This window comes from Eptatretus burgeri, chromosome 8 (assembly GCF_056783735.1).
Source record: "Eptatretus burgeri isolate ZD-2024b chromosome 8, Ebu_testis_v1, whole genome shotgun sequence".
NCBI classification, from domain to species: Eukaryota; Metazoa; Chordata; class Myxini; order Myxiniformes; family Myxinidae; genus Eptatretus; species Eptatretus burgeri.
This window is the reverse complement of record NC_140968.1, coordinates 98,460,458-98,487,726: the sequence shown is the minus strand read 5'-3', so window position 1 is coordinate 98,487,726 and position 27,269 is coordinate 98,460,458. Positions and strand designations below refer to the sequence as shown.

General features: G+C 45.9%; 2 protein-coding genes across 10 annotated transcripts in view; both read right to left on the bottom strand.

Moving 5' to 3' along the window:
* Positions 1-9,469, bottom strand: part of VAC14 (VAC14 component of PIKFYVE complex) — a 58,562-nt gene extending 49,093 nt beyond the window's left edge. For 2 of the 6 annotated variants that reach the window (XM_085893184.1, XM_085893185.1), the window contains exons 1-2: positions 9,115-9,468; positions 7,579-7,729 (exon numbers count right to left, since the gene is read on the bottom strand). In XM_085893184.1, the coding sequence (XP_085749310.1) occupies positions 7,579-7,729; positions 9,115-9,218 (255 nt within the window). In that variant the 5' untranslated portion in view covers positions 9,219-9,468. Of the gene's footprint in view, positions 1-7,578; positions 7,730-9,000 lie in introns of all 6 variants that reach the window. The other 4 variants (XM_085893187.1, XM_085893189.1, XM_085893190.1 and 1 more) reach the window with 4 other exon arrangements.
* A 7,064-nt stretch (positions 9,470-16,533) lies between these two features.
* Positions 16,534-27,269, bottom strand: part of GPAA1 (glycosylphosphatidylinositol anchor attachment 1) — a 61,139-nt gene continuing 50,403 nt past the window's right edge. For all 4 annotated transcript variants that reach the window (XM_085893182.1, XM_085893180.1, XM_085893181.1 and 1 more), the window contains 2 exons: positions 25,207-25,362; positions 16,534-20,412 (listed from right to left, as the gene is read on the bottom strand). In XM_085893182.1, coding sequence (XP_085749308.1) covers positions 20,148-20,412; positions 25,207-25,362 — 421 coding nt within the window. In that variant the 3' untranslated portion in view covers positions 16,534-20,147. The remainder of the gene's footprint in view (positions 20,413-25,206; positions 25,363-27,269) is intronic.

Here is a 27,269-nt window from a genome sequence, read left to right as displayed (position 1 = left end):
TTCCTGACGCAACCCTGGTCGCCTCTTACGACACAGGGATATGGTACCAAAACGTTCCGGTGTTGAACTCTACCCTTTCCCCCTTGCACCTGTCATCATCCAATTCATGAAATGTTCCTACTTAACAACTGCTTGGGATTCATGTAGGTCAGCGTTAGCGAATGCATATTACACCAGGAATGAACGGTGAAGTCCACTCTCTGGTTAGTGGTTACATCATGACCGAGTTGTGACGATGCCGCTTATATTTTGCACCCCTGCGGTCTGCCCGTGAGAGCAGGGATTTGCAACTTGTTCATGCTACCGGCAATAACTCACCTGTTCTTCATATAAAGACTTCTTCTTCTTCTTCTTTTCGGCTGCTCCCGTTAGGGGTCGCCACAGCGGATCATCCGTATGATCCGCATAGTGATTTGGCACATGTTTTACGCCGGATGCCCTTCCTGACGCAACCCTGGTCGCCTCTTACGACACAGGGATATGGTATACCTATTTTAACCGGGGTATACACCAGCCCAGTCAACTGGTACTCATTTCGCCGACCTCGGAAGGATGACAGGCTGAGTCAACCCCTGGTGTATTAATTCAGTGGCCCAACGGGGCTTGAACTCAGGACCTTTTGGATCCCAAGCCACTACCCTAACCACTGCGCCAACACCAGGCTTCGTCGTACGTCAAATATAACATCCTGAAATGTGTGAGCGTGCTTTGGTCTGCTGCCAGTGCGCTGCCTTGCCGTGCACCCACTCGCAAACAGGCTCGAACACCAATTGACGTCACGTCGTCAACCCCAGGAACCAGGGATGCCAAGAACAGGTCTCGAGCAGAACCAGCATTAATGGTCCAAGTGTCACCCACAGTCAGGAGCCACCAGGAGCCACAACCAATGGACAGCTGTAAGGAGCTGTGAGGCACTGAGGCACTGTGAAGTGCTGTGAGAAGCTGTAAGAAGCTGTCATCAGCGATAAGAGCTGCAAGGCTGTTACCAACTGTCACCAGTTCACCAACCTTCTGATGAACTGATTGGAGGTGAAAATAGCAGTCACAAAAACTCGCAGAGCTGTAAGAGGCCACAACCAGCTGTATCGCCAACTGACAAAAAAAACCAGTCCTCTTGTCCATTTTATAGGCGGCCAGTCTGGGCGGAGCCTGAAGCAGACTTCAGCCAAATCCACCTTGCCTATTGACGCATCGTTGCACATGACAAACCGCCAGTCTCACCTACGATGTCATGTTTGTGGTGCTGGTCAAACAGCAGAAAGCAGCAACTTGAGAGATTTACAGAGCGAAAACGTGAAGCGCTCATAAAACGTCAACAACAACCATCCACAGAGCTGCCAAACGTCGATGGAAAGAGGTGGGTGTGGTAAATGATCCACAGCCGTATTTGACCGTCAGAATAACTGCTCAGGAAAAGCCCGTGGAGTGCTTAATCAAATGTGCTGTAAGTCCAAGGTGTAAATAAATCGGCCACCTCCAAGCCAATGTGTCCTGATGGAAAGGGGGTAGATGAGCCTCCGTTGGGCTAACGGCTATCTCACGTGCATGAACATGTCTGTTGTAAAGAGAAAAAGGCCATCCAATAAGAAAGGGAATCTATTCTTTACCCTTTTCAATGCATCAAAGTTAGAATTTGGGGGTTCCTGAAGAGTTGTGGAGCACCTTCAAGACCACCGTCATCGATGTTGCCGGTGGATGCCTTGGAGTTCACCGCAGGGCAAAGAAGAATTTTGTCTCTCAAGGGACACTGGATACCATTGACCAGAGTCGCAGGGCCAGGCTGAATGGCAGAGCTGAGCTGTTCAGGGAGCTGAGGCGTAAAACTGAACGTGCACTGAGGGTGGACAAGGAGGCCTATGTGCGAGGAATCTGTGAGGGGGTAGAGCATCACCTGTGGACAGGTGATTCTCGTCCCGCTTACAGGGGAATTCAGGCATTGCGTTCATCCAAGCCCATCCCTCGGAGCACTACAGTTCGAGCAGAGAGTGGTAGGCTCTTGACAGAGGAGTCTGAAGTGAAGGCCCGCTGGGCCGGTTACTTTGAGCGGTTGTACCAGGCTGATCCCCCAACTGTGGAGTTGGACGTCAAGGGTGTTACAATCCCTGTTGCTGACCCTTGAATCAACTGTGGTCCACCTACGCTTGTGGAAACACGGGCTGCGGTGAACCAGTTGAAACGGGGAAAAGCTCCAGGGATCTGTGGCATCCATGCCGAACTTCTCAAGGCTGGTGGAAATGCTGCACTCGTGTCGTTGCATGCAGTTTTGTGCTCTGCCTGGAACACAGGCATCATCCCAACTGACTGGAAGAGGGGCCTTGTTGTCCCTCTCTGGAAAGGGAAGGGTGATCGCCAAGACTGCAACAACTACCGAGGGGCGACGCTGCTCTCAGTGCCGGGCAAGGTCTTTGCTCGGATAATTCTCGATAGGGTTCGCCACCATCTGCTTGAGCACCAGCGTCCAAAGCAGTCAGGCTTTACACCAAAGAGGTCAACGATTGACCGTATCCTTGCACTTCGTGTCCTCACCGAACGCAGACGAGAGTTTCGGCAGGGGCTGCTTGCAGCCTATGTTGATCTCTGTAAAGCGTTCGATTCAGTGAATCGGGATGTCCTCTGGAGGATTCTTGGTCTTCGTGGGGTGCCACCAAAACTGATCGATCTTTTATCTGAACTCTACTCTGGTACTGAGAGTGCTGTGAAGTGTGGTGGTACCATCTCTGACTTATTTCCAGTTGTTACTGGAGTTCGTCAGGGATGTGTACTTGCCCCCACACTTTTCAGCACTTGTATGGACTGGATTTTAGGGAGGATGTCGGAGAGATCAAGTTGCGGTGCGTCATTTGGGAATGTCAAGATCTCGGACCTTGACTTTGCAGATGATGCAGTCATCTTTGCGGAGACTTTAGACATCCTCTTGGGGGCCCTTGAGGTGCTGAATGAGGAGTCGGAGCCGTTGGGATTACGGGTTTCTTGGGTCAAAACTAAGATCCAGGCTTTCGGTGACATCTTGGATGCTGCTGTCCTGTCTGTGTCTGTTTGTGGTGAGGATGTTGAGGTCGTGGAGAGATTCACTTACCTTGGCAGTGATATTCATGTCTCTGCTGGCTGCGAGTCAGAGGTCAATAGACGTCTGGGTCGGGCCTGGGGAGTCATGGATTCACTGGATCATGGGGTGTGGCGCTGCCGGTACCTGTGCGGGAGGACGAAAGTCCGAGTCTTCAGGTCCTTGGTACTTCCAGTCTTGCTCTATGGGTGCGAGACTTGGACTCTGACCAAGGATCTGAGACGGAGACTTAATTCCTTTGGTACCAGGTCTCTTCGGAGAATCCTTGGCTATCGCTGGTCGGATTTTGTGTCCAACGAGCGGTTGCTGAGAGAGACTCGGATGAGATTTGTTACCTGCATAGTCCGTGAGCGTCAGTTGCGGCTGTATGGACATGTGGCTCGTTTTCCTGACTCTGATCCTGCTTACCAGATTCTCTCAGCGAGGGAGTCTCATGAGTGGAGGAGGCCAGTGGGTCGACCACGTGCCTCATGGTTGCAACAGGTTGACCATCATCTCAAGGAGATGGGGATGGGCCTGGCATCTGCCTGGGGGATGGCCAGACGGAGGCCCCTGGAGTACCGGCGGAAAGTGGACGCAGCGACGTGCTGTTCTGGCACATGCTCCCATACCTGACCTGAAAGTTAGAATCCCACCAGACATGGGGATGGGTCTATCCTGGACATGCATTTCGGGAAATAACTGTCTGAGGACCTTGATGTTTGTATGCATTCGTAGGATCTGATTCTGAAATCCAGAACAATATATATATATATAGCATGATATTTTATTCAAAATGTTGTGGACGAGTTATGACAGAACCAGGTGGAGGAGTTGGTTAGGAGACAAGAACAAGCCGATTTGATGTTGGTTCAGGTCCAGATACAGATTCAGCCCATCAGTGGGATACAAAATGTTAACTGTTCAGTCTGGCAGATGTATCAAACCCAGACCCAAAAGCTGTTTCGCAAAGGCAGCACCATTAAACCATTTATTGGAAACGTATTCTATTTGCAGCAGATTATTCAAGGTAAGTTTACAGAAAGTTAATTATTATTTCTGCTTTCCTGGACAACCCCACATTTTTAATGATGGTAACAAACAGCTTATTTTCTGATCAAAAGAAGAGTTGTAGCTGAATTCATATTTAAAGATGGAGTAGATTAGCCAACAGGAACATGACTTCCAAACCAACTTGGTCCAACATCCTCACTCTGTAACTCAGAGAGTGAGAGTGAGAGTGAACCACCATCATTATCAAATTAATCCTTGGAACTATCATCATTGGTGAACTATCTTCTCTTCAGAATGACCAATCCCAAGTAAACCAAATGTCAACTGGGCACACTCAATGTCAAGCTTTTTCAACTTCTTACCTGGCCACCTCCCGTATAAATGACCGTCTTGCATCGTCACCCTGGATGCTGGTGTTTCTCAGGTTAGCATCCTGACACTAAAATTTCTTCTTGATTTTTATTAATTACACAGCTGTCTCTGAAAATGTTTTTCTTTTCAACCATTTTTGTCAATGACTTCACTTGCCAGGTAGTTCTATAACAATTAGCGAGTCAAGCTTGGAAAAACAGCTGCACACCCAGCAAATGATACCACCCGCAGCCATGTGTTGCACACGAAAGAATTGTAATAATACTACTACTAATACTAATAATAGGAAGAAGAAGAAGAAGAAGCAGAAGCAGAAGAAAGTCAGGCAGTTGTTGCTTCTTTGTTCACAAACTTGAATAAAATCCTTGGCGACTACCCATGACATGGTCTTCACTCTCCAAATCTGATATCCTCTCTAAATGTCTCAATCAAGTGCTCCATTAGGACACCTCACTTCATCAATCTGTGACTGCACCACTGGCAAAGGTACAGTCTACAATTATTGGTCTCACCATCCGCCATAACTGGTCTTCAGACGACCACATACGCCCGGTGGTTTCAAAAGGCATTGCTTTGTATTTCCATCGTATTTCCCAAAGCTCATCTCCCAATGACGTGCAATACTTTTGTCTGCAGTCCAAGACAATACACTTTTACGTTGTCGGCTTCTGCAACCCGCGTGATGCTCTTTCGTGACAAGTGTAAAATTTTGAAATTTGTGATCTGATCAGGAAGCTACAGTTTAGGGCTCTTAAACTCACCATTACTTGAGTATTTGGTCCAATAGCTGTACCGCCCTTCCTCTGGCCTCGACCTAATGGCGTCACAACCACCTGCCCCTCTGCAAAGCCAACGGTTCACACATTGCTCAACTATTCTACATGTTGTCAGATGGTTGATTGTGTGGCCAAACCATCCCACATCCTCAAACTAAAACAGGATCCGCAACTATCAGGGACGCCTCTTCACAGGGGTTGCATCTCCCAACGCAAGTCGGTGGCCAAATGATCCGCACTCTTTCTTGCTGTTGGGATTTGCCAGTCAGGTCAGCGTGGTCAGCATGGACCGTCACACACACACACACACACACACACACACACACACACACACACACACACACACACACACACACACACACACACACACACACACACACACACACACACACACACACACACACACACACACGAATACACCATCTTACATGTGAGGAATCTTGCTGAGTTGCTTCTGTGCAATTATAAACTTGCCACAACTGAAGATTAACAATCTGGACATCAAAACAAGGAAACTGCTAACTATTCACAAGACATTCTACAAAAACCAATGCATATCGAGGTTAGAGTTACTGAAACGAGGAGGCGGCGGCGGCGGTTTGACGGAGCTTAACCAAGTGCACAGAACATTGCGCGTCGGACTAGCGGAGCAGGTGAAAACGCTCAACAGACTATTGGATGAGATTTGGACACCAGCAAGAAACGAACAAACCAGAAAAAGGATCCTTAATCCATTAAGCAACAAACTTCCAAAGACAGGTGCAAATGATGGATACTACACAGGAAAACGAAAAACAAACAAACACAGCCACAACTCGAAGGGCACTCAGTAGAGCGCAAACCTCCGCCACATAATGCCGGATCCACAAGAACATATTGGGCCCAATACATTTTTGAAATATCATGCTATATATAGTTTTTGGTCCAATCTCTCAATGGTGAAGAATCACTGTAAATTATTGAATAATTCTCGTATCCAGATCCACATTCGGATCTTCACCAAAATCGAATCAATTAGTCTTTGTGACACACCCAACCTGTTCACCAAGTTTCATCAGAATGCATCACAACTTTTTGAGATATCCTGTACACAAACAAACAAACAAAGCCAAAAAGGTGTGACAACATCACCTCCTTCACCTTCGGTGGCAGAGGTAATAATTTCAAATAAAAAAGGGAAAACTATCAAAACAAATATCGGCAGATATACTCTGACAAAAACTACAACAAAGGAGCGGGAAGATTTTTTTTTAATAGAGAGAGAAAAAAAAGGAGCGATACAGGATTAAAAAAAAAAAAAGAGCTTGATAGAACAAGGGTTGACAAGGAAGGATCATTGGAATGGCTAAGAAGAGGTCAAATTAATTTGGATGGAGAATGAGTAATCATCAATGCCCAAGACAAAGGACACAACACTAATACCTTTAAGAAAATGGTGGGATTGAGCCGATTGGACAAATATAGGTTTTGTGGGAAAGAAACAAAGAACCAGTCACTTCCTCTCGGGATGTAAAAAACTCACGTCAGAACAGCTGTCCACAGAAAGACATGACAGCGTCTTTGGAGTAATCCAATGGCACGTCTGCAAACATTTCAACATCCCAGTCCCAGAACAATCATGGAAACACAAACCAGATCCGATCCTTGAAAATGAACATATAATGCTCATGCGTGACAAGATGATCCCATCAAGTGTGGACATCGCAAACAAAGCACCGAGTCAGGACATAGTGCTCAAACACAAAAAAGGAAAAGTTCGGCATTGTTGATCGAGGTTTCGGTTCCCAATGACTTTGGAATAAATGCGACAGAAATCAGGAAAATGACCAAATACCAGGATCTGAAAAATGAGGTCAAGAGGATGTGGAAATTGAAGAAAGCTGAAATTGTACCGGTGATAGTCGGAGCTATAGGAACAATAAAGAAAACCCTTACCGAGTACTTAAAAATCATCCCGGGGAATGTCACTACAAACGAGCTACGAGTGGAGGCTGTCAGAGGTTCAGTGAAGATTTTGAAAAGAGCCATTGGAAGGAGGCTACGAGAACGAAATGTTCCAGTTTGGATCGCGAATCATGATCCTTTACCAAAATAGGAAGTGGAGATTTTGAGTTCTGGGAGAACTTCCTCCCACCTCCTGAAACCCACAAATGGAGATAGCACCCAACAAGAGTATCCACTTGGCAAGCAAAAGTGGTTATTAGCATCAAATCTCAATTGCCATCAGGAAGCCACAGTTCTACACATTCTCTTTCTTTGAATGTCAAAGCCTAAACATAACCCTCATTACCCACAGTACCACAAACTGGTGCGCTAAATTCAATACATCACCGGACAGCTGACATCCACCCCAACAGTATCCAAGGGCCGCACCTTGCCAAGGCCAATGGCGCAAGCAGCGAGGCCGATGAGACCGCCTTTGCGGCTGTGCGGTTGTAGCGAGAGAGCAAACTCTTGTGACAGCACCTGGATCAAGCATTTCACCAGTGGTGCGTTGTTCTGACTCACAAACTCCCGCACCAGTCTAGAGGGGTAGATGAAAAAGAACAAGTGAGAACGGAGCGTATCAGAAATATTAAAGCTCCGAGATCATCTTCCTTCGAGGGTTGGAAGAACAAACCGAGGTTGACCTGACCCCAAGGTGGACCTCACTCGAGGCATTTCAAGTGCAACAGACGAGATTTGACGTGTAGTCAAAAAATTTAGAAATTTACGTGTTAATCACGCTCATGCATTTGTACCAATTAATGGACCGTTTAATATAATTAACACAAGCAATTATTCACGCAATGACTCGGAAAACGACAAAACAATGTAGTCCATACAGGTCAGCTATCTCACAAGGAAGAGGTCGAGCTGACAAAGGGCTACATCGGGAATGTTTTCAGGTTTGTCTGCAAAGGGAAATAAATAAATAAATAAATACATCAACCACCAATACTCTCAATACAATGGCAGGGATCTCTCAACACACCACACTGGGTATGTTGTAGGGATTCAGATGGGCAACCATCGTGTAAATGACCAAAATGTCCGACTGTGAACAAGATCACAACGTCATCGACAAGTGGGTTGTCCGACAGGACACTGCCACATTTGGTATGGTGTGACCGCGGGTAAACACTACTGCTGCTGCCACAATCACCACTACAACCACTACCAACACTTCTTCTTGACGGCCAAAAAGTCTCACGAACTGGCCGATCGAGCCCGACGGTTGACCGAAGGCGATTTGTAATTTGTTCAAGATGTCGAGGATAACTCGCGCAACCATTCGTGGAAAGACACCGTAGGATCTACAACATGCACCAGTCAATGCAAGCAGACGGGTCACCGGGTTCAACGGGTGTTCAGATCGAGGGACGGCAACCTGTCGTCGCGTCTGGAACGAAAGCTCGAAGACCAATACGATAGGTCTGCACCATCCTGGAGGACTGACAGGAGATAAACAAATCATTAAAGTTCCACACAACATGAAGAGCGACCGGGTGGACGTCCAGGCGACTCCGATGCACAACGGTGGAGGAACATGACCGCTGGAGATCCACAAAGATCTTCAGGGAACTTGTTATTAGACCACCTCATCTGCTCCACCTCTGCTCGAACAGTTCAATCAGCTTCCCGCTTGTCCCGTGGTGTCCCCTCGTCGTTCACCCCAGTCTCGTGGGGACAAGTGCCACAAGTGGTCTTCAGGTCCTCCATCAGACAGATAGGTGAGTCCCCTTGTGTGGTGGATGGATGTACCAATGTTTCCACGTCAGACATTTACATCGACACGTCTTAATGCAACTGTACCTCAGCAGTTCATGTACGAGCCCGTGGACATCGACAAGACGAGCCAAGCGTGAACACGGACGGACACGACGGCCGGACACGACTTGAAGCATCATTTGGTTGAGGCCGACTCACTTCTCGATCTCCAGAGCAGCGACCTTCCGTTTCTCGTACATTTTGTCGTTGAGAGAGCGGACGATGGTCGGGGTGAGGGGAGACAGGTCCTTCTCGGTGTTCATGGTGTCCACAACACACGAACCGGATAAACAGCAACACGTGAGTCTCACCGGAACTGCTCGGCTCTGTTTGTGGGTTTTCTCGACCAGCACCCACCGTGTCCTCCTCCTATGTATCTTGATGTGTAGATATAGATATAGATATTATGTATAAATAAATATTTTGTCTGCGTCTGTTACTCGGTGGATCACACACAACTCGCCAAGTCCGCACGAGCCTTCCCCTCAGCCTCCAAATCAACTGGACACGCCCTCTTGTCAATCATGATACGTCACTCAGCGCTCGATTAGCCACGCCCCCCATCTTTCTGAGGTTTCCATTGGCTCCCTTCGATCCTTCACCTCAGCCTCCAAATCAACTGGACACGCCCTCTTGTCAATCATGATACGTCACTCAGCGCTCGATTAGCCACGCCCCCCATCTTTCTGAGGTTTCCATTGGCTCCCTTCGATCCTTCACCTCAGCCTCCGAATCAACTGGACACGCCCTCTTGTCAATCATGATACGTCCTCAGCGCTCGGATTAGCCACGCCCCCCCATCCTTCTGAGGTTTCCATGGCTCCCTTGGCTCCCTTGGCTCCGTCCTCGGCTCCTCAACCCTGATGGCCTCAGGTTTCCACACTAATTTACGAACGGCCGGTGCTTTTTAAGATTCGTCATCGAAAAGATTTCCACGCAACGCAACAAAGCAATAATTTTTAATTTTACTCCAAAACTTCGACCAGTATAATGCTGTTGCAAACCTCCCCGCATGATTTTACCACAGTTAAAAAGGGCGCGAACAGGTGATTGTGGAAACGAACCTGCTCGTGAAGCGTGAACGTCGACAAACCGTCTACTCGTCCGCTGTCCTCGGCGTCACGTGAATAAATATGTATTATAATCAAACGACACTTGGTCATGGAGGTAAAATTCATTAATTCGTCAGTCATCGAACGTAACAACGTTCCTAGTGACGGCGATCAATACACCGCCTCGACAGTGAGAAAAGCACAAGTCGCACATTATGACAATGAAGGAGTTTTAACAAAACCCTCGTGGGCCTTTGACATTGCAAGCTTTTGTGTAACCCTGTGTCTTTCCTTGCGGCCACGTTGCTCGAGTGACGGAACGGCGCCGGCTCGACAGACACAACTGATTGATTTCCCTTCCCTGCATCCATTTCCATGAGCAGCGTTTCCGATTTTGTTTTTGCAAGTGTGACGTATTAGTCACGTGATTTCGCCGCCCGCCGGAACGCCAACACCTTTTACTCCCTCAGAGACGTATATATTTATTACGTACGCAAAAGGACGGATTATTTTGATCTCTTCGACACAACCCCTTCCAAATTCCACCACCCCTCCCCTCGTGAAGGGTCTTTCACTCAGAGTACTTCAATTATGTCGTGGCAGACTGGCAGTAAAGGTAGATCGGTTAAAAACTGGAATTGGATCGGTAGTCCACAGTAGTAGTAGTAGTGTTGTGGGCCGGGTTTCGGCAGCGATAAACGGCCACTTGGTGGAGCAGTAGAGCCGTCTCCCACCGAACACCAGGAATTTAGGTCGTGACTCCCGGACAACTCCGAAAGGTCACGGGTTACTTTAAGGACCGTGGTCACCAATATTTTGGCGGTGTTAGGTGTGGTCCACTTGTCCAATTCCAATTTACCTAAGTACTCATGCCGTCTCACTCCCGGGGAAACCACACCCTCGGCCGACTCTGTCCGAACCGAGTCGCATGCACCGACTCGGGTCCGGCATACCGAGCGGGAGTTACCATAGCCACACCGGTCCCAATGACAACTTATGGCACACGGCCTCTCCAATTCTCATTATGCACCGTGCTGAGTCACCGAAAGAAAGTGACAGACAACGAGCTGGTACATTGAACAATTGGGGGTTTACTTATCAGGGGGCAGGGGAGCACAAAGAGCAGAGTTATCCGAATAAAAGCAATGTACAATGAACAAAACCACTTAACAATTTCGACTTACAGACAGGGCCCACGGACACACACACACAGCCAAAAGAAATGGACCCCGTGGGGTCTTTATTCGGTCCCTCAGCCCAGGAGGGAAAAGCGAGCTGGGGACAAGGACCTTGTCGGGTACCTCTCCACCTCGTGCAGTTACACCGTATTTCAACCACCACAGTGGGACTCGAACCCACGTTCCGAAATCCACGGGCCCACGACCCTGGCTGCTCGGCCTCCACCACCACGATGAGCCACCGCGAAGGACCACAGACAAAAAGCCACCACGACCGCAGACGAAAAACCACCAAGACCAAGCCAATCGCCACGATGACTCCCGTTCACTGGTCATGACAACCACTCTCCTCTTCTTGCCAGGCCCGAGGGATTTCTTTCCCTCCCACTCGCCTCCTGATTGGACGGGGCGTCTTGCGGGGTGTGTTGAGGCGTCTCAGAGGCCCACCCCCCAAAGAGGCTCCGTCGTAGTTCCCGGCACTCTGGCCTCCTATTGGCCGGAGCGCCGTGGCTCTGTTCGTCCTTCGCCCATTGGCTGGAGGAAACGCTCCACACCCTTCCTCGGAGCGGAGCCTCGATCTGATGCGATGGAGGCTCCACCCACGCCTTCATCCAAAAACACGTGGGCACTGGAGTCGATGGTGCGGACAGGTGGAGGAAGATTTAAAGATATAAGAAAAACCTGACTATAAAAGAAACCCACAGCGCACACATGAAATTAACCCATCAGACAGAAGGACGGGACCCTGACTATAAACACATATCAAAATAACTAAGCTTATGGACTGCTGTCTGTTTGTGTGCAAATGGCTTCCAGATTCGTAACAGTAGTACTGCGAAGCATTGAGGATAGGAGGGGCACAGCGTACCTGGCTATGGGGCGAAACGCATAGGTGCAGGGTACCCAGCACTGTGGCCATCAGGTCAGGACTTGGAGTACATGTGCGAGCCAAGCTGCTGGCCATTATTCCAAACCAGGAATAAGCGACCACAATCATCCTTGACAATGTTGTGTAAAGCGGACCGAGGAGGCCGTCACGTCGTTTTCCTTCAGTCCTCTCTCTCACCTGTATTCGTTTTCTCCGTAACCACTTGAGCGATTGACACGAAACTTTGACCATTAGAACATCGACCTGGGGAGAATGTTCACCCGGCTTTCCAACAAGTCTCTTTAATGTAGTGCAGTTATGGCTGAGTTGCATGGTATTTCACGTACCAGGAATAAACGACTTCGAATTCCCCTCGACCGTACAAAGAGATGTTGGTGGAAGAGCCAGTGCAGAAGAACGGACAAAAACAGGACGCAAAATACGTGTGCCTGGGGTGGACAAAATGGACACAGAAGGAAACTCCATGGAGAAAAGATCATGGTTTGGAATTGGGGACAATCTGAGATAGTGGTGAACAGCTGCCTTGAAGACCTGGAGGGGAGAATGAGATTGAAGAGGATGTGGGAGAAAAGAGAAATGAATGAGTGTAGGTGATCCTGGATTCTGAAAGTTTCACCAGAAAAGGGCTGATGGTGGACCACATGTGCCCTGCAGGAGCCTGGGAGCTGAAAGACCCTCCAAGAAGAGGAAGCAAGTTGTTTGGTGGGGGGGGGGGAGGTGGGAAGCATGGAAAGACCAGAAATGAGGTGGAAGAAGACAGAGGGACCATCGACCTGTCTGCGATGATGAAGTGATAAGCCCATAGGCTCGTCTTCAGCACAGGAGATTCCAATGACCTTGATTTCCACAGCATTAAGCTGAGCAACATGTGAGGCAGGGGAGCAAGCCCAGAGGGGAGAGCGCTACTCCATCAAGCTGCAGATGAAGGTTTTGTAGGTGGATAGGAGTTGAGGTGCGCTGAGGAAATACTTTGTATGACGGAGGAGGCCCAGTCGACAGCTGGTTTTGGAGGCCAACGTAGAAATGTTGTTTCTCCAAAAAAGATCATGGTTGATGGTGAGACCCAGGAGTTGGAATGACTGAACCTATTTCTGGTCAGTCCTTTCTGAGAGTGATAATGTGCGATTTGTCAGGATTGAAAGACACATTCCAAATGTTTGACCAGCTTGTGATTTTTTTTTGTCAAGGTCTGGGAAGAAGGAAGAGGCTGCAGCCTGCCTGTCTGAAGGATGAGGGATGTCACGGGAGAGGGTGGAGTGATCAGCAAATAGTGAGGATTTTCCAGAGAATCTGAGAGATCATTGATGAAGATCAGTAACAGGACTGGGCCCAGAATACTGCCTTGGGGGCACTCCAGCCTTGATATGGAGAGGAGATTGAAGGATTCTGGTGAAAGCCACACGTTGGCTATGAGAGTGGAGGAAGTCAGTAAGCCATGTGTGGAGTTAGCCTTGGATGCCATTGGCAGACAGTTTGGAGAGCAAGACAGGATGCCAGACTCTATCAAAAGCACGCAAGATGTCCAAAGAGACGGGCCTGATCTCATGTCTGACTGAGGGCGAGTTGAAGCCATCCATTGTTGGGTGAGTAGAAGCAGCATGTCCAAGGTGAAGTGACTTGGTTTGAAACTAAATTGGTGATCTGAGATGAGACTTGGAGAAAAGGAATGATTTCATATCAACTGTGATGATGCATTCCATGACATTGCTGATGATGGGAAGTAAGCTGATCGGTCTGTAGTTGAGGGCATCACTTTTTGCACCTTTTTATGTAATGCAGTGATGTCGATGAATTTCAAAGAACGTGGAAGATCACAGAGCGCAAATGACAAGGGGAAAAGGGCAGAGAGAGGATGTACAAGAGCAGCAGAGCAGGTTTTGAGGACACGTGAGCCGATACGTCCGGTTCACCAGCAAAGTCAGAGTCCAGGATTGAAAGAACCTTTTCCACATTCTCAGGCATGAAAGACACAGAGTCCAAAAGCAGTTGGGTACGACTGGGAAGGGTGGTTGCTGAGAGTGAGGGGTTGGCAACACAATATTTGGAATCAAACACAGAAATGAGGCATTCGGCCTTCTCACGAGCGGAGTCTGCTGTGGTGCCATTTGAAGAGAGGAAAAGGATGGAGGGGGAGAATACACCAGAGACAGCCTAAACATGGCACCACCGGGTTTTAGAGGACGGAGACAAGTTTGAAAGTTCATTCTTGAGGTTGAACAGATGTTGTTTTCTGGCTCTCCTGAGAGTGTAGACACACTTGTTGCGGGTGTTTTGGAATGCACTCAGATTTCTTCGGTTGGACTTGCCTTCCAAGAAGAGAATGCAAGTTGTTTCAGAGCAATTGCGTCACCACAGGATTCAGTGTACCATGGGTGGGTGGGAAGAAGGGTTGGATAATTGAAGATGAGACAGGAGTAATTTGTGCATGAGAAAGAGCAGGATTCTATGGAAGAATTCCCAGGTTGAGTTCACATCAGGGGCAGTAGATATGGGAGTCCAGTCCTGAAGAGAGATGGCTGCCTGCAGTCCTTGCCAATCTGCCTGAATGAAACATCAGACTCGCCAGCATTGAGACAGCTCTCTGAGAATAGTGAGACAGACATCGACTTTCACAAGCCCCTTGATCGGATGAACCAATTCTCGCAGAGGAAGAGCAGGAGCCATTTGTGGGAAAGTTAATCACCACCAAGTCCAGAAGGGAGGATTTTCCATTGGGAGAAACCCGAGTTGGAAAGTTCACAGATTGAATCAGTCCCGTGGAGTCACAGAAGTCCTTTGCTGAAGTGCCTCTGGCTGGTGAGATAGGGACCAACACCAAGCCAATTAGCATGGTGACAATTTTAATCACCAAATATGAGGAAGAGAGTTGGGATGAGTGGTTAAAAGTTTGTCCATGTTGTCTGAGAGAGATGTAGATGGAGTTGCCACTGTGAGGACGGTGGTGTAACACCGACAAATAAGAGGTGAGAGTGGAGGGGAAGTCACAGTCAGAGGTTGGTACTCCTGGAGGTTGGGAGGTGTAAGTTCAGTTCAGGGGCAGTGGGAAATTGAGTTATTGATGTAAAGTGCAACTCCACCACTGGGCCGTGGTTCAGTCCTATCAAATCGGAGGAGAGAATAACTGGGGAGAGACACAAAGGAGTTGGGACATTCTGTGGGAGGAAGGATTGTGTTAAACAGATGATGTCTGGTTTATCGGCAGCGACCTGGATGGAGAGATCCCTGAGGTTGGAGCTAGGGGCACGAGGCATTGGGATGGTGCAGGATGAGCGAGGGAGGCTTTGCGGAAGCAAGGCGAGGCTTTGGGGGAGTGAGGTGAGGGGGGAAGTTTGAGTGTGTGGTGTGTGGGGGAATATTTGAGTGTGTGATGCATTGATCTATAAAGGCGTTCTCGTCTGTGAATTGAAGCGATTTGTCAAGGAAAGACTTGGAACGATAGAATATGCAGTCTGCAGATGGGTGGCGGAGGCCAGGTATTAGCAGAAGGACAAACTTAGAATGGCATTGTCTAGCAAGGATTTAACTATTCACGTTTCACTCTCCAATTACTTCTGTCCGTGATAATATGACACTACATATAAACAGTTGCGTTAGCAAAATGGATACAAGATGACTTGGGAAGAGACGCCTTTGATCAACCATAAAGACAAATGAATCAGTTTTATTGTTTTTTATTTGGCCCGACTGATGAGGGTTCCATCCAATACTCCATAGAGTTGTGCAAAATTGCCTACTCTTTTTTAATGATTCTCTGAGTTTTCTGTTCCTGTAAAGATATGAAATAGCTCAAGGTAAACAGGAACAATTTAACTCATGCAATTGTTAGATACACCTCCAAGAATTTCCCATGATTGCAAGTAGTGTCAACTACACATAGCTGACACCAAACAGGGAACATGGCCAGGGTATTCGCACACAATTGTCTACTTTTTTTTTTGAATGATACTGTGGTGTATTTAACATCTATCTACAACCTATATGCAAGCCTTTTTAAAGGCCAAGGCTCATGGAGGACTTGGCTTTCCATCTCCATCCGAAAAGCGCACTCCGCGATGCACGAATGTGACTACATTTTCTTAACCTTGCTAATAAGGTCGCAATCATAAATCCAGAGGCTTTTAGTAGCAAGCCTCTGTTTGACGAGAGGAGGGATAATGGGCCAAATGGCCTTGTCGTGTGATCAAGTTCCTTGTATATCCTTATTTAAAGCTTTAGTGTGGACACAAACTTACATTTGCATATTCAATTTAACTAGATAACAATGAGTATCAACAAGCACGACTTAAAGCAAGAGGTTAACCGCAAAACAACTTGCTCACAATTTATCGGGCAGAACAATGTACAGCAGGAATATATTTTGGGACATGGACAGAAATCCATGGGAAGGACTCTGGAAACGTGGGACAGAAAACGCATCGTGACTTTTGCAGCTGAGACACAAGGGACGGAACTCGACATGCTCACCCCAAAGTATTTATTGAAAACAAAACTTGTCATCACAATGCCATGAAACGCTGACCAATTACATGTTGTTGCTCGAATTAATGTGAGAAGCATTCAGAAAGAAGAACTGAGTGCAGAAGCAGAGCGAAGAAATGAGAAATTATTTACAAAGCCTGGAGCATGGAGAGAGCGAGATGTCCAGAAGGGCGAAACATGTGACTGGAACAGTTGGCATTGTTGTGAGTGCAGAAACAAGCTCACTCCTCTCGTGTACGTAAGCAGAAAAAAAAATCGAGTAGATTTATGAACTCAACAATGAAGTGTTCTTGTAAACATTCAATATATCCTCCACCCATATTTGTGGACTTGGGATCACCGATCAAATTTACAAAAAAAAAAATGCCTTCTTCCATTACCTCAGTTTTATTCCTCCAAAACGGCTCTGTCCGAAGCATTTCTCAGTTAGTTGTAATCTCCTTTTGTGGGTTTTAGAAGGTGGAATGTAGTCCTCCCAGGACCCAAAGTATCCCCCACAAAATGAACTTTTTTTTAAAGGATAACGTGGTTTTGAGGACGAAGTTGTGATACATTGCTTTTCTCAAATCACTGGACGAGACCAGACAACTTAAAACAATCAGAAACTGTGGCCACTGCCTTGGTAATCATCAACCAATTATAATTGGTTAGTGGTTAAAAGGGGCAGGTAAAAGATAAGGTAAGATAAGGTTTAGGGATAGGTAAAAGATAAGGTTTAGGGAAAGGTAAAAGATAAGATAAGACAGGGTTTAGGGAAAGGTAAAAGATAAGGTAAGACAGGGTTCAGGGAAAGGTAAAAGATAAGGTAAGACAGGGTTTAGGGAAAGGTAAAAGATAAGGTAAGACAGGATTTAAGGATAGGTAAAAGATAAGATTTAGGGAAAGGTAAAAGATAAGGTTTACGGAAAGGTAAAAGATAAGGTAAGACAGGATTTAAGGATAGGTAAAAGATAAGATTTAGGGAAAGGTAAAAGATAAGGTAAGACAGGGTTTAGGGAAAGGTAAAAGACAAGGTAAGACAGGGTTTAGGGATAGGTAAAAGATAAGATAAGATAGGGTTTAGGGAAAGGTAAAAGATAAGGTAAGACAGGGTTTAGGGAAAGGTAAAAGATAAGGTAAGACAGGGTTTAGGGAGAGGTAAAAGATAAGATAGGGTTTAGGGAAAGGTAAAAGATAAGGCAAGACAGGGTTGAGGGAAAGGTAAAAGATAAGGTAAGACAGGGTTTAGGGATAGGTAAAAGATAAGATAAGATCGGGTTTAGGGAAAGGTAAAAGATAAGGTAACACAGGGTTTAGGGATAGGTAAAAGACAAGCTAAGACAGGGTTTAGGGAAAGGTAAAAGATAAGGTAAGACAGGGTTTAGGGAAAGGTAAATGATAAGGTAAGATAAGGTTTAGGGAAAGGAAGATAAGACAGGGTTTAGGGAAAGGTAAAAGATAAGGTAAGACAAGGTTTAGGGAAAGGTAAAAGATAAGGTAAGACAGGGTTTCGGGAAAGGTAAAAGATAAGGTATAGGGAAAGGTAAAAGATAAGGTAAGACAGGGTTTAGGGATAGGTAAAAGATAAGGTTTAGGGAAAGGTAAAACATAAGGTAAGACAGGGATTAGGGATAGGTAAAAGATAAGATAAGATAGGGTTTAGGGAAAGGTAAAAGATAAGGTAAGACAGGGTTTCGGGATAGGTAAAAGATAAGATAAGATAGGGTTTGGGGAAAGGTAAAAGACAAGGTAAGACAGGGTTTAGGGATAGGTAAAAGATAAGATAGGGTTTAGGGAAAGGTAAAAGATAAGGTAAGACAGGGTTTAGGGATAGGTAAAAGATAAGATAAGACAGGGTTTCGGGAAAGGTAAAAGAAAAGGTAAGACAGGGTTTAGGGAAAGGTAAAAGATAAGGTAAGATAGGGTTTAGGGATGGGTAAATGATAAGGTAAGACAGGGTTTAGGGAAAGGTAAAAGATAAGGTAAGACAGGGTTTAGGGAAAGGTAAAAGATAAGGTAACACAGGGTTTAGGGAAAGGTAAAAGAAAAGGTAAGACAGGGTTTAGGGAAAGGTAAAAGATAAGGTAAGATAGGGTTTAGGGATGGGTAAATGATAAGGTAAGACAGGGTTTAGGGAAAGGTAAAAGATAAGGTAACACAGGGTTTAGGGAAAGGTAAAAGAAAAGGTAAGACAGGGTTTAGGGAAAGGTAAAAGATAAGGTAAGATAGGGTTTAGGGATGGGTAAATGATAAGGTAAGACAGGGTTTAGGGAAAGGTAAAAGATAAGGTAAGACAGGGTTTAGGGAAAGGTAAAAGATAAGGTAACACAGGGTTTAGGGAAAGGTAAAAGAAAAGGTAAGACAGGGTTTAGGGAAAGGTAAAAGATAAGGTAAGATAGGGTTTAGGGATGGGTAAATGATAAGGTAAGACAGGGTTTAGGGAAAGGTAAAAGATAAGGTAACACAGGGTTTAGGGAAAGGTAAAAGAAAAGGTAAGACAGGGTTTAGGGAAAGGTAAAAGATAAGGTAAGATAGGGTTTAGGGATGGGTAAATGATAAGGTAAGACAGGGTTTAGGGAAAGGTAAAAGATAAGGTAAGACAGGGTTTAGGGATAGGTAAAAGATAAGATAAGACAGGGTTTAGGGAAAGGTAAAAGATCAGGTAAGATAAGGTTTAGGGAAAGGTAAAAGATAAGGTTAGATAGGGTTTAGGGATAGGTAAAAGATAAGGTAAGACAGGGTTTAGGGAAAGGTAAAAGATAAGGTAAGATAAGGTTTAGGGAAAGATAAAATAACCAGATCGATCGAAAACACTTGGGATGATTACACAGTACGAGGCGGTATTTTTAGTCATTCCTTTTGTCGAGCAACACCATGTGCAAGCCAGGCAGGGGAAACATCCAGAAGAAATTAAAAATGTAAAAGTCTCAATCACAATGTCCAATGAAGTGAACCAGGACCAGAAAACGAAGGATCTTTTATAACACATTGTCGTCGTTTTTTGAAAGCTCCTTCCACATACCATTATATTTGTTTTACATTCCATATTATAATTCGCCAAGTGTCTGTTTGTGTGTGCTTGCAGAGTCGCTCCAAGTCCAGCTTCTTCTTCCTCCCATCTCTGACAGGCTCCTTATAAAAATAAAAAACGGATATTAATAATAAATAAACCAATGTTTATTGCGAAAATGTCGTTGTGGCCGAGTGGTTAACGTCGTTGACTCGAAAGCTAGCCAATGTGGTTCGATCCTAGACAAACCCAAGTTCTAAATTTTTCTTTTTGGGTGTGAAAAAGTATTGAACACACCTGGACACAGCTCTTTCAATATAAATAAGAGTTGCCGATGCATTCGTCAAATTTGAACGAGATCTGTACATAAAGGGGTACGTAAATGGAATTCCCCATTGTCATATCGGCGGTGTCAACTTTTTGGGTACGTTCACACGTTGGCAGGTGAATGGAATTTTTCAATTTTTCATTGGTCGAGGAGGTTGGAAAATATTTGGCAGAATGCATAGTTTTAGGGTGTTCCAGAATCAGTATATTGACAACAACCATCAACAACAGAGAAAATGCATTATGTAAGATGAACAACATAAGCAACATAGCACGCATTATTCCTTCCACAGAGCAACGTGCCATAACTGAAGCCAGCAGGGAAATAAGCCAAGTGTGAACAAAGGGTACAAGTTTGTACCCAGACTCTGGTGCTCCAAGATGGACTGACTCAGGCACTGCAGCCAGCGCAAGAAGAGACCAATAAAACCACCAAGCTGCCCCGAAGTCGGCCCATGGGGGTTCAGTTCCGTCTTCATGGCGAGTCCCATGAGGCTGATAACTGCTGGTGAAGCAACCAATAGCAGGGCAATGCTGGCAGTCCTGAGCAACAGGGAGCAAGGGACGGATGTAAGCACAGAGAGGAAACATCATGTAGCACTTTCACAATGGCCCGAGCGAAAATGACAATCCGCAGAGTTTACAGCTTAATTTGTAAACTAAACTTGGACTTTCCTTGACATTTATTAAAAAGAATATTTATGATCAATCAGCCTTTTCTACAGTTGTCTAAACTCAGAGCACAATGCCCTCTCATAGTACCCCAAAACCTTCTATGATCTTCAGCACTGCTTCCAATTTGCTTGTCGCACCACGTGCACCTGAGTACATACCTCCGCCACGCAATGCCTCATCCAGTATAACATATTGGGCCCAATATATATTTGAGATATCATGCTATAAATCGCTTTTGGCCCTATCTCTCAATGGTGAAGAATCACTTTTAAGATTAAAAAAACTAGAGTATCTCGATCTGGATTCACATCTTCACAAAAATCGAATCACTTCATGCTTGTCACACATCCAAACGTGTCCACCAGGTTTCGTCCAAATCCGTCTGCAACTTTTTGAGATATCGTGCGATATATCATTTTAGCCCCATCTCTCAATGGTGAAGAATCACTTTAAATATTCAAGGAGTCGGATCAAGGTCCGGATCTTCATCAAAATCTAATCAGTTCGTCCTTGTCACACACCCAACCTGTGCACAAAATTTCATCCGAATCCGTTAACAACTTTTTGAGATATCCTGTACACAGACAAACAAACAACCAAACAAGCCGGTAGGCGGCGATGGGTCGCCGAGCATGGAAACTATAAGATATAGAGCAAAATGGATGTCATATAGCGGATAGGGAATCACCTTAAGATTATGCATATCAAATCTCATCCAGTTCCATCTACCGATAACTACTCGGTATCCATTTGAATGAAAAGTACTAAAATGCGGTTTGAAATCGGAAATCCCCAAAGTTCGAGTGGGTGCTGTGGGTGAACAAAGATCTAAATCGAAAATCCGGCTCGATCGTTTGTGCACAATGTATTCCAGACGATTAGTGTGAATTTTCATGACCATCCGACCATAACCCTCGGAGGAGTAGCATTTGGCGCGAAGGCACCTCCAGCTCTCGCATATTATTGATTTTTGCACTAAATGACCTTTAACCCCTGATCGAAGTGAAATCGGTCAATATGTCCTGAGGCAAAGTTGTAGTACTCATTGACTACCATGAACCTGCAAAGTTTCATTCGTATTGATGCACTCACCTGGTCGCTAGGGGGCCTTCAATTTTCGCCAATTTTCGCGCATACCCTAATTGTAGTGGGCGCTGCGGGTAAAGTATTCCATATATCACAAAAACCGGAATATATTTGATAGAGCATCACCTGTAGATCATTCGTGCCAAATTGCATAACCCTACGTGGGATAATGGCTTTCGGAATCGATTTCGTGTGAACGGTACCGATTTTGAAGGTTTTTCGGTTGTTGCGAGGGAAACAAAGCGTCCTAAGCAACCATCAATTTCCAAAGCACTAGGTCATAAGATGTACCTACCACACGAGTTTGGTCAAAATCGGCCCACGTTTACTACAAATTATGCTGATGACGAACAAACAAACATCCAAACAAACATCCAAACACAGACAGAATTACTGACAATAAGGGTCACCTATTTTGACGACCCAACAGACAGACAGGGGTGCAAACATAACCTCCTTCACCTTCGGTGGTGGAGGTGAAAATGCATTATTACCCAGAAAAACAAAAATTGCATCATCACTGACTGAGCATCCTCCGTTGTAGAACGTCCTTCCTTGGCACACCTGAATTCCTATTGGGTAGTCGATCTCGTCGAAAAAAAAAAATTCGAATTTTTTTTTTGATTTTTTTTTTCTTCTACCCATATTATCAGTATTTCCATCGATATATTTGTCTGTCCCTCTGTTCGGTCCAGTGCTCCGTTAATACAATGGCGATTTCGATGAAACTTGGTTGGTAGGTTCATACCATGACCGAGTTGTGTGCAAATGAGAACCGTTGCTATGGACACCACCGTTGCCTAGCAACGGGACTTTGAAATTTTCCAAAAAAATCATTAAAAAATTAATTTTTTCGAAAATCAAAAATCGGGCCATGAGCGACTGTGGGCAGTACATTCAGCCATATTGTCAAGAATTTCCAGCCGGATCCTATGAAAACTGTCAGAGAAGATAGACTTTGAATGAACACTCGTCGAAAACAATAAAAACACGAAGTTCGTTATATCTCGGAGACCATGAGTCAGATATACATGAAACTGGTATGGTAGGTTCATGGTATGTCCTAGTTATGTGTGAGAAAGAACCGTTGCTACGGACCCCTCCGTTGCCTAGCAACGGCTGAAAAAAAAAACTCTAAATGTGGGGGTATTTTAACGAAAAAACAATCTGCAGCATTAACCCTTGAAGCTCGAATCATGAATTTTCTTGTGCTTAATCCTCAGGTCATTCCCCATCGAACGGGCCCATCGCATCAGGTTCTATTGGGAAGTCGACTACCCATGTCCGCCTTCCGGCTTGTCCACCTACAAGGCTCTTATCCACAGCTTGATGGAGTACTGCTCTCCCCTCTGGGCTGGCTGCCCTGCCTTACATCTTGCTCAGCTTGAAGACGTGGAAACCCCAAGGTCTTAGCTTTATCATGGGAAATTCCAATGATCTCGGAGTGATGGGCCTGCCATTTTGCCATCGCAGACAGGTTGGTGGTCTCTGTGTCTTCTTAGTTCCACTTGCTGTCTGGTCTTGCATTGTCCCTCCCAGGTACTTGCAGGGAACTCATGGTGCACCAGCAACCCCCTTAAAATTAACCTCCCAAAATCTAGAATCACTGCTCACCTCCACGCATTTGTCCCTCTTTTTTCCCCACCTGTGGAATCGGCTTCCACATCCACTTCGATCTCAATCTTCCCTCGAGGTCTTCAAGACAGCTGCTCACCACCATCTCAGATAATCCCCCATCCAAAAAAATCATGATCTTTTCTATCCCTATTAACCCTCCCCAAGCTCAACGCTTCACAAATTTCCAGTTTTTTTAATTTTTTTTTTTTCCTGAGAGTTGCTTCTGTATCCATCTTGTCCACCCCATGCATCCTCCTCTACCCCACTTTTTCCACACTTCCCTTATTTCTCAGTCTCCCTCTATTTTTATCCTTCAACCCCACTGTTGGTTTTACCCTTTCCCCTGTTCTTTTTCTTCAGTTGCGTCCTGATCTCTTCAATGTTCTCACTCTCACACAAGCCTGGATTATGTATAAAAAAAAAGAAAAAGAAAATCAATAGTTTCCTTAAACATTTTGTTGGCCACTCTTCTTTACAAAACTGTCTTAACAGGGACTGCACCAATATTTATAACATTTTAAACTCACCTGGACTTTCGTTTCGTCCAAATATTTGACGTCTGGTGAGCTGATGCGATAGAGCAGTGACTATAGGTGAATGAATCAGCCAGTAAGTCAGTCAGTCAGTCAGTCAGTCAGTCTGTACCATACTTCAGTTATTATCGCTTGAACCAAACACACGATTTTGATGAAACATGGCCACAGGCTCAATATCTGTTGCCTAAAGAAGGTGAACTGACCGCATGAAAATTTATGCTCATTAATGGGGAATATGGGGGGGGGAAGGTTTGACCCCCCCTCCCCCCAAAAAATAGGTATTTGCTCTCTTCTCCGAAACTATACACATGACTTCGATGAAACGTGACCACAACCTTTATCACCCTTGATTTACCAAAGTTTGTTCACGGCATAAAAAATCCCATCAGCTCTCGGGGCTCTGCAGGGGGTTTGACCCCCCCCCTTCCCGACCCACAAAATAGGTGTTTGTTCTCTTCCCTGAAACTACACACGCGATTTCAATGATACTTGATCACAACCTTCATCACTCGTGATGTACCAAAGTTTGCTCATGGCATTAAAAAAAAACATCTAAAAAATAAAAAATAAAAATCAGGGTCTAAGGGGGTCTGTGGGGGGTTTGAGTGACTGTTACTCCTGATCGAGTTGAGCTTCGGGTCTCACGGTCCTATTATTATTATTTTGGGGCTGACAGGTTTGCTCTGATGTTACACAATAGTATTTATCTCTCGAGGCTGGATTTGATTGCCAACTCTGAACTGTTTACAAACTGCCATCCTGGAGCTTCAAAGGCATGGGTGTTTAATCAACGAGTACCATCGAGCTTCAGAGGGGATATTCAGCCAGCCGTCCCCTCCACCAGCGTTCCCTTGTGGATGGTTAGAGATCTCATGCTACCTTTCTTAGACAATCTGGTTGTGCGCCACAAGACCCCATTTTAATTAAATAAATACAATCAGTTGGACAATGTCAATGCCAACAAATCGATGCAGAAAAATGGGAAAGCAGTGGCTTTCTTTCCCATCTCTTTTTTCCATGTGGCCGACAGGATGGCCCAGAGGTATCACACTACCCTCTGAGCAGTCTATCCCGGGATCGAATATCAACCGAGCTATAAACTATCATCCTGGTGTTTCACAGGCAGGGCGAGACATCAGTGTGTGTGCCGTCCGTCGGATGGATGTAAAATTGAGTGTCCCATTTGCCGGCATTAGTTGGTGGACGTTAAGGATCCCACGATGTCCGCAAATAAGTGAGTTATCGCCGGTCGCCTCAACAAATCGTAAATTCCTGCCATAAACTACAGGGGGCACCGCATCAGCGACACATCTGTGCCCGAGCACCAATAGTCACATTTGCTCCCGAGATGCCCTTTCCCCCAATAAATGAATTCGCTAGTTCGTGTAGTGCTCGCAAACATGATACAGTGTGGGCGGCTTACTTGTGTGAGGGCTGCGAGACAACAGCAGCAGGAACAGTAGGAATGGCCAGCATAAAGGCGAGTGGAAAGTTGAGCAAATCCAGTGCCAAGAGCAGCATGCCGAGTTCCAGAAGAGCAAACAGTTTGAGCCAAATCCAGCCTTGGGGGGTGCTGCCACTGAAAAAAAGAAAAGAAAAAGAAAGAAGTGAAAACAAAACAAGGCCTGCTGAACTACGAACTCCAAAGTACAATATTATAGTTTCTTGAACGAAAGTGCAGGCAAGCATCATAATAAGTGGGAGTTTTGGGGGTTATTGCCCCCAACAGTGATGTCCGAGCTCCTAAAAGGCTCGTGCTGCACAATAAACTGGGAGTAGACATCGATGTACTTAATGTTTTTGTTTTGAATACCAAGTCGAGGCTCATGTAAGAGCTAATACACAGAAACATATAACAAGGCAGGAGACAAGAGGGGTGGGAAAGGGAAGCACAAAATAGTGGGGAACAAAGACAATAGGATGTCTGTTAAAGGGAGAGGGATGGGGCGGGGTAAACGGGGTAAACAAGATGGTACTACAGGGACTTTCAGGAAGGAAACAGGGAATATGAAGGAGGTGAGTTTGGGGTGGATTAACGGGGGAAGTAAAGATCAAGATTTTGGATGGAGGAAGACATGAGATTGTGGTGAACAGCTGTTTTGAAGACCTGGAGGGGGTTGTGGAATTGAAGAGAGTGTGGGAGTTTGTTCCAGAGGCAGAAATACAAGAGTGAAGGTGAGCAGTAGTTCTTGATTTTGGTAGTTTCGCCAGAAGAGGGTTTTTGGCGGACCTTGAGCACCTTGAGCAAATATAGGGGGGGACAGATTACAGACAGAGCAGGGGGCGGGGGGGGAGGCAAGGCCGGAGAGGAGGCGGAAGAAGACAGAAAGAACATCGACCTGCCTCTGGTGAGAGAATGAGAGACTCAAAGACTCAGCTTCATCGTGGGAGATACCATCGATCCTAAAAGCCTTGGTTTCCACAGCGTGAAGTCGAGCTTGGTGTGAGGCAAGAGCACCACCTCGGGGAGGAGGAGGGGGAGGGGGGGAGGAGTACTCCATCAGACTGTGGATGAAAGCTATATAAATGGCTCAAAGCTCAGGTGTGCCAAGGAAGGACATTGCATGACGGCGGATGCCCAGTCGGCGACTGGCTTTTGAAGCCAGTTTGAAATGTGGCTTTCCCAGGAAAGATCATGGCAGATAGTGAGACCCAAAAGCTTGAATGAAAGGACTTCTTCAAGGGATTTTAAGAAAGTAGATGGGGGTGGGTGGTTCCAGATGGTCCCTTAGGAGAGACATAGTGAGTGTGAGATTTGTCAGGATTGAAAGACATATTCCAAGTCTTTGACCAGATTGTGATTTTATCCAGATCTACAGAGAGTGAAGAGGCTGCTGCCTGCCAATCAGAGGGATGTGAGATCGTACGGCAGAGGGTGGAGTCATCAGCAAAGGGAGAAAGAGGATTTTCCACGGAATCTGAGGGATCATTGATGAAAACCAGAAAAAGAACAGGGCCCAGAACGCTGCCTTGAGGAACTCCAGCCTGGACAGGAAGAGGGGATGAGAGAACTCCATTTAAGGCCACACGTTGGTTGCGGCAGGAGAGGAAGTCTGCGAGCCATGAGTGGAGATAGCATTGGATACCATAGGAAGAGAGTTTGGTGAGTAGGGCGGGATGTCAGAACATATCGAAAGCACGCGATATGTCGAGGGATATGGCTCTGATCTCATGTTTGGCATTGCGGACCTCCATCCATTTTTCAGATAGCAGGAGCCGCAAGTCAAGGGTAGAGTGACCTGGTCGAAATCCAAATTGATAATCAGAAATCAGGCCAATTGGAGGAGAGGAAGGATTTAATGTCAGAAGCGATGATGGATTCCATAACCTTGCTGATGATTAGGAGAAGGCTGATTGTTCTGTAGTTGCAGGGATCTGTTTTTGCACCTTTTTATGCAGAGTGATAATGTTTGCTGATTTCCAAGCAGATAGCAGATGACCTTGAGCAAATGAGAGGGTGAATAGAACAGAGAGAGGGTGAACAAG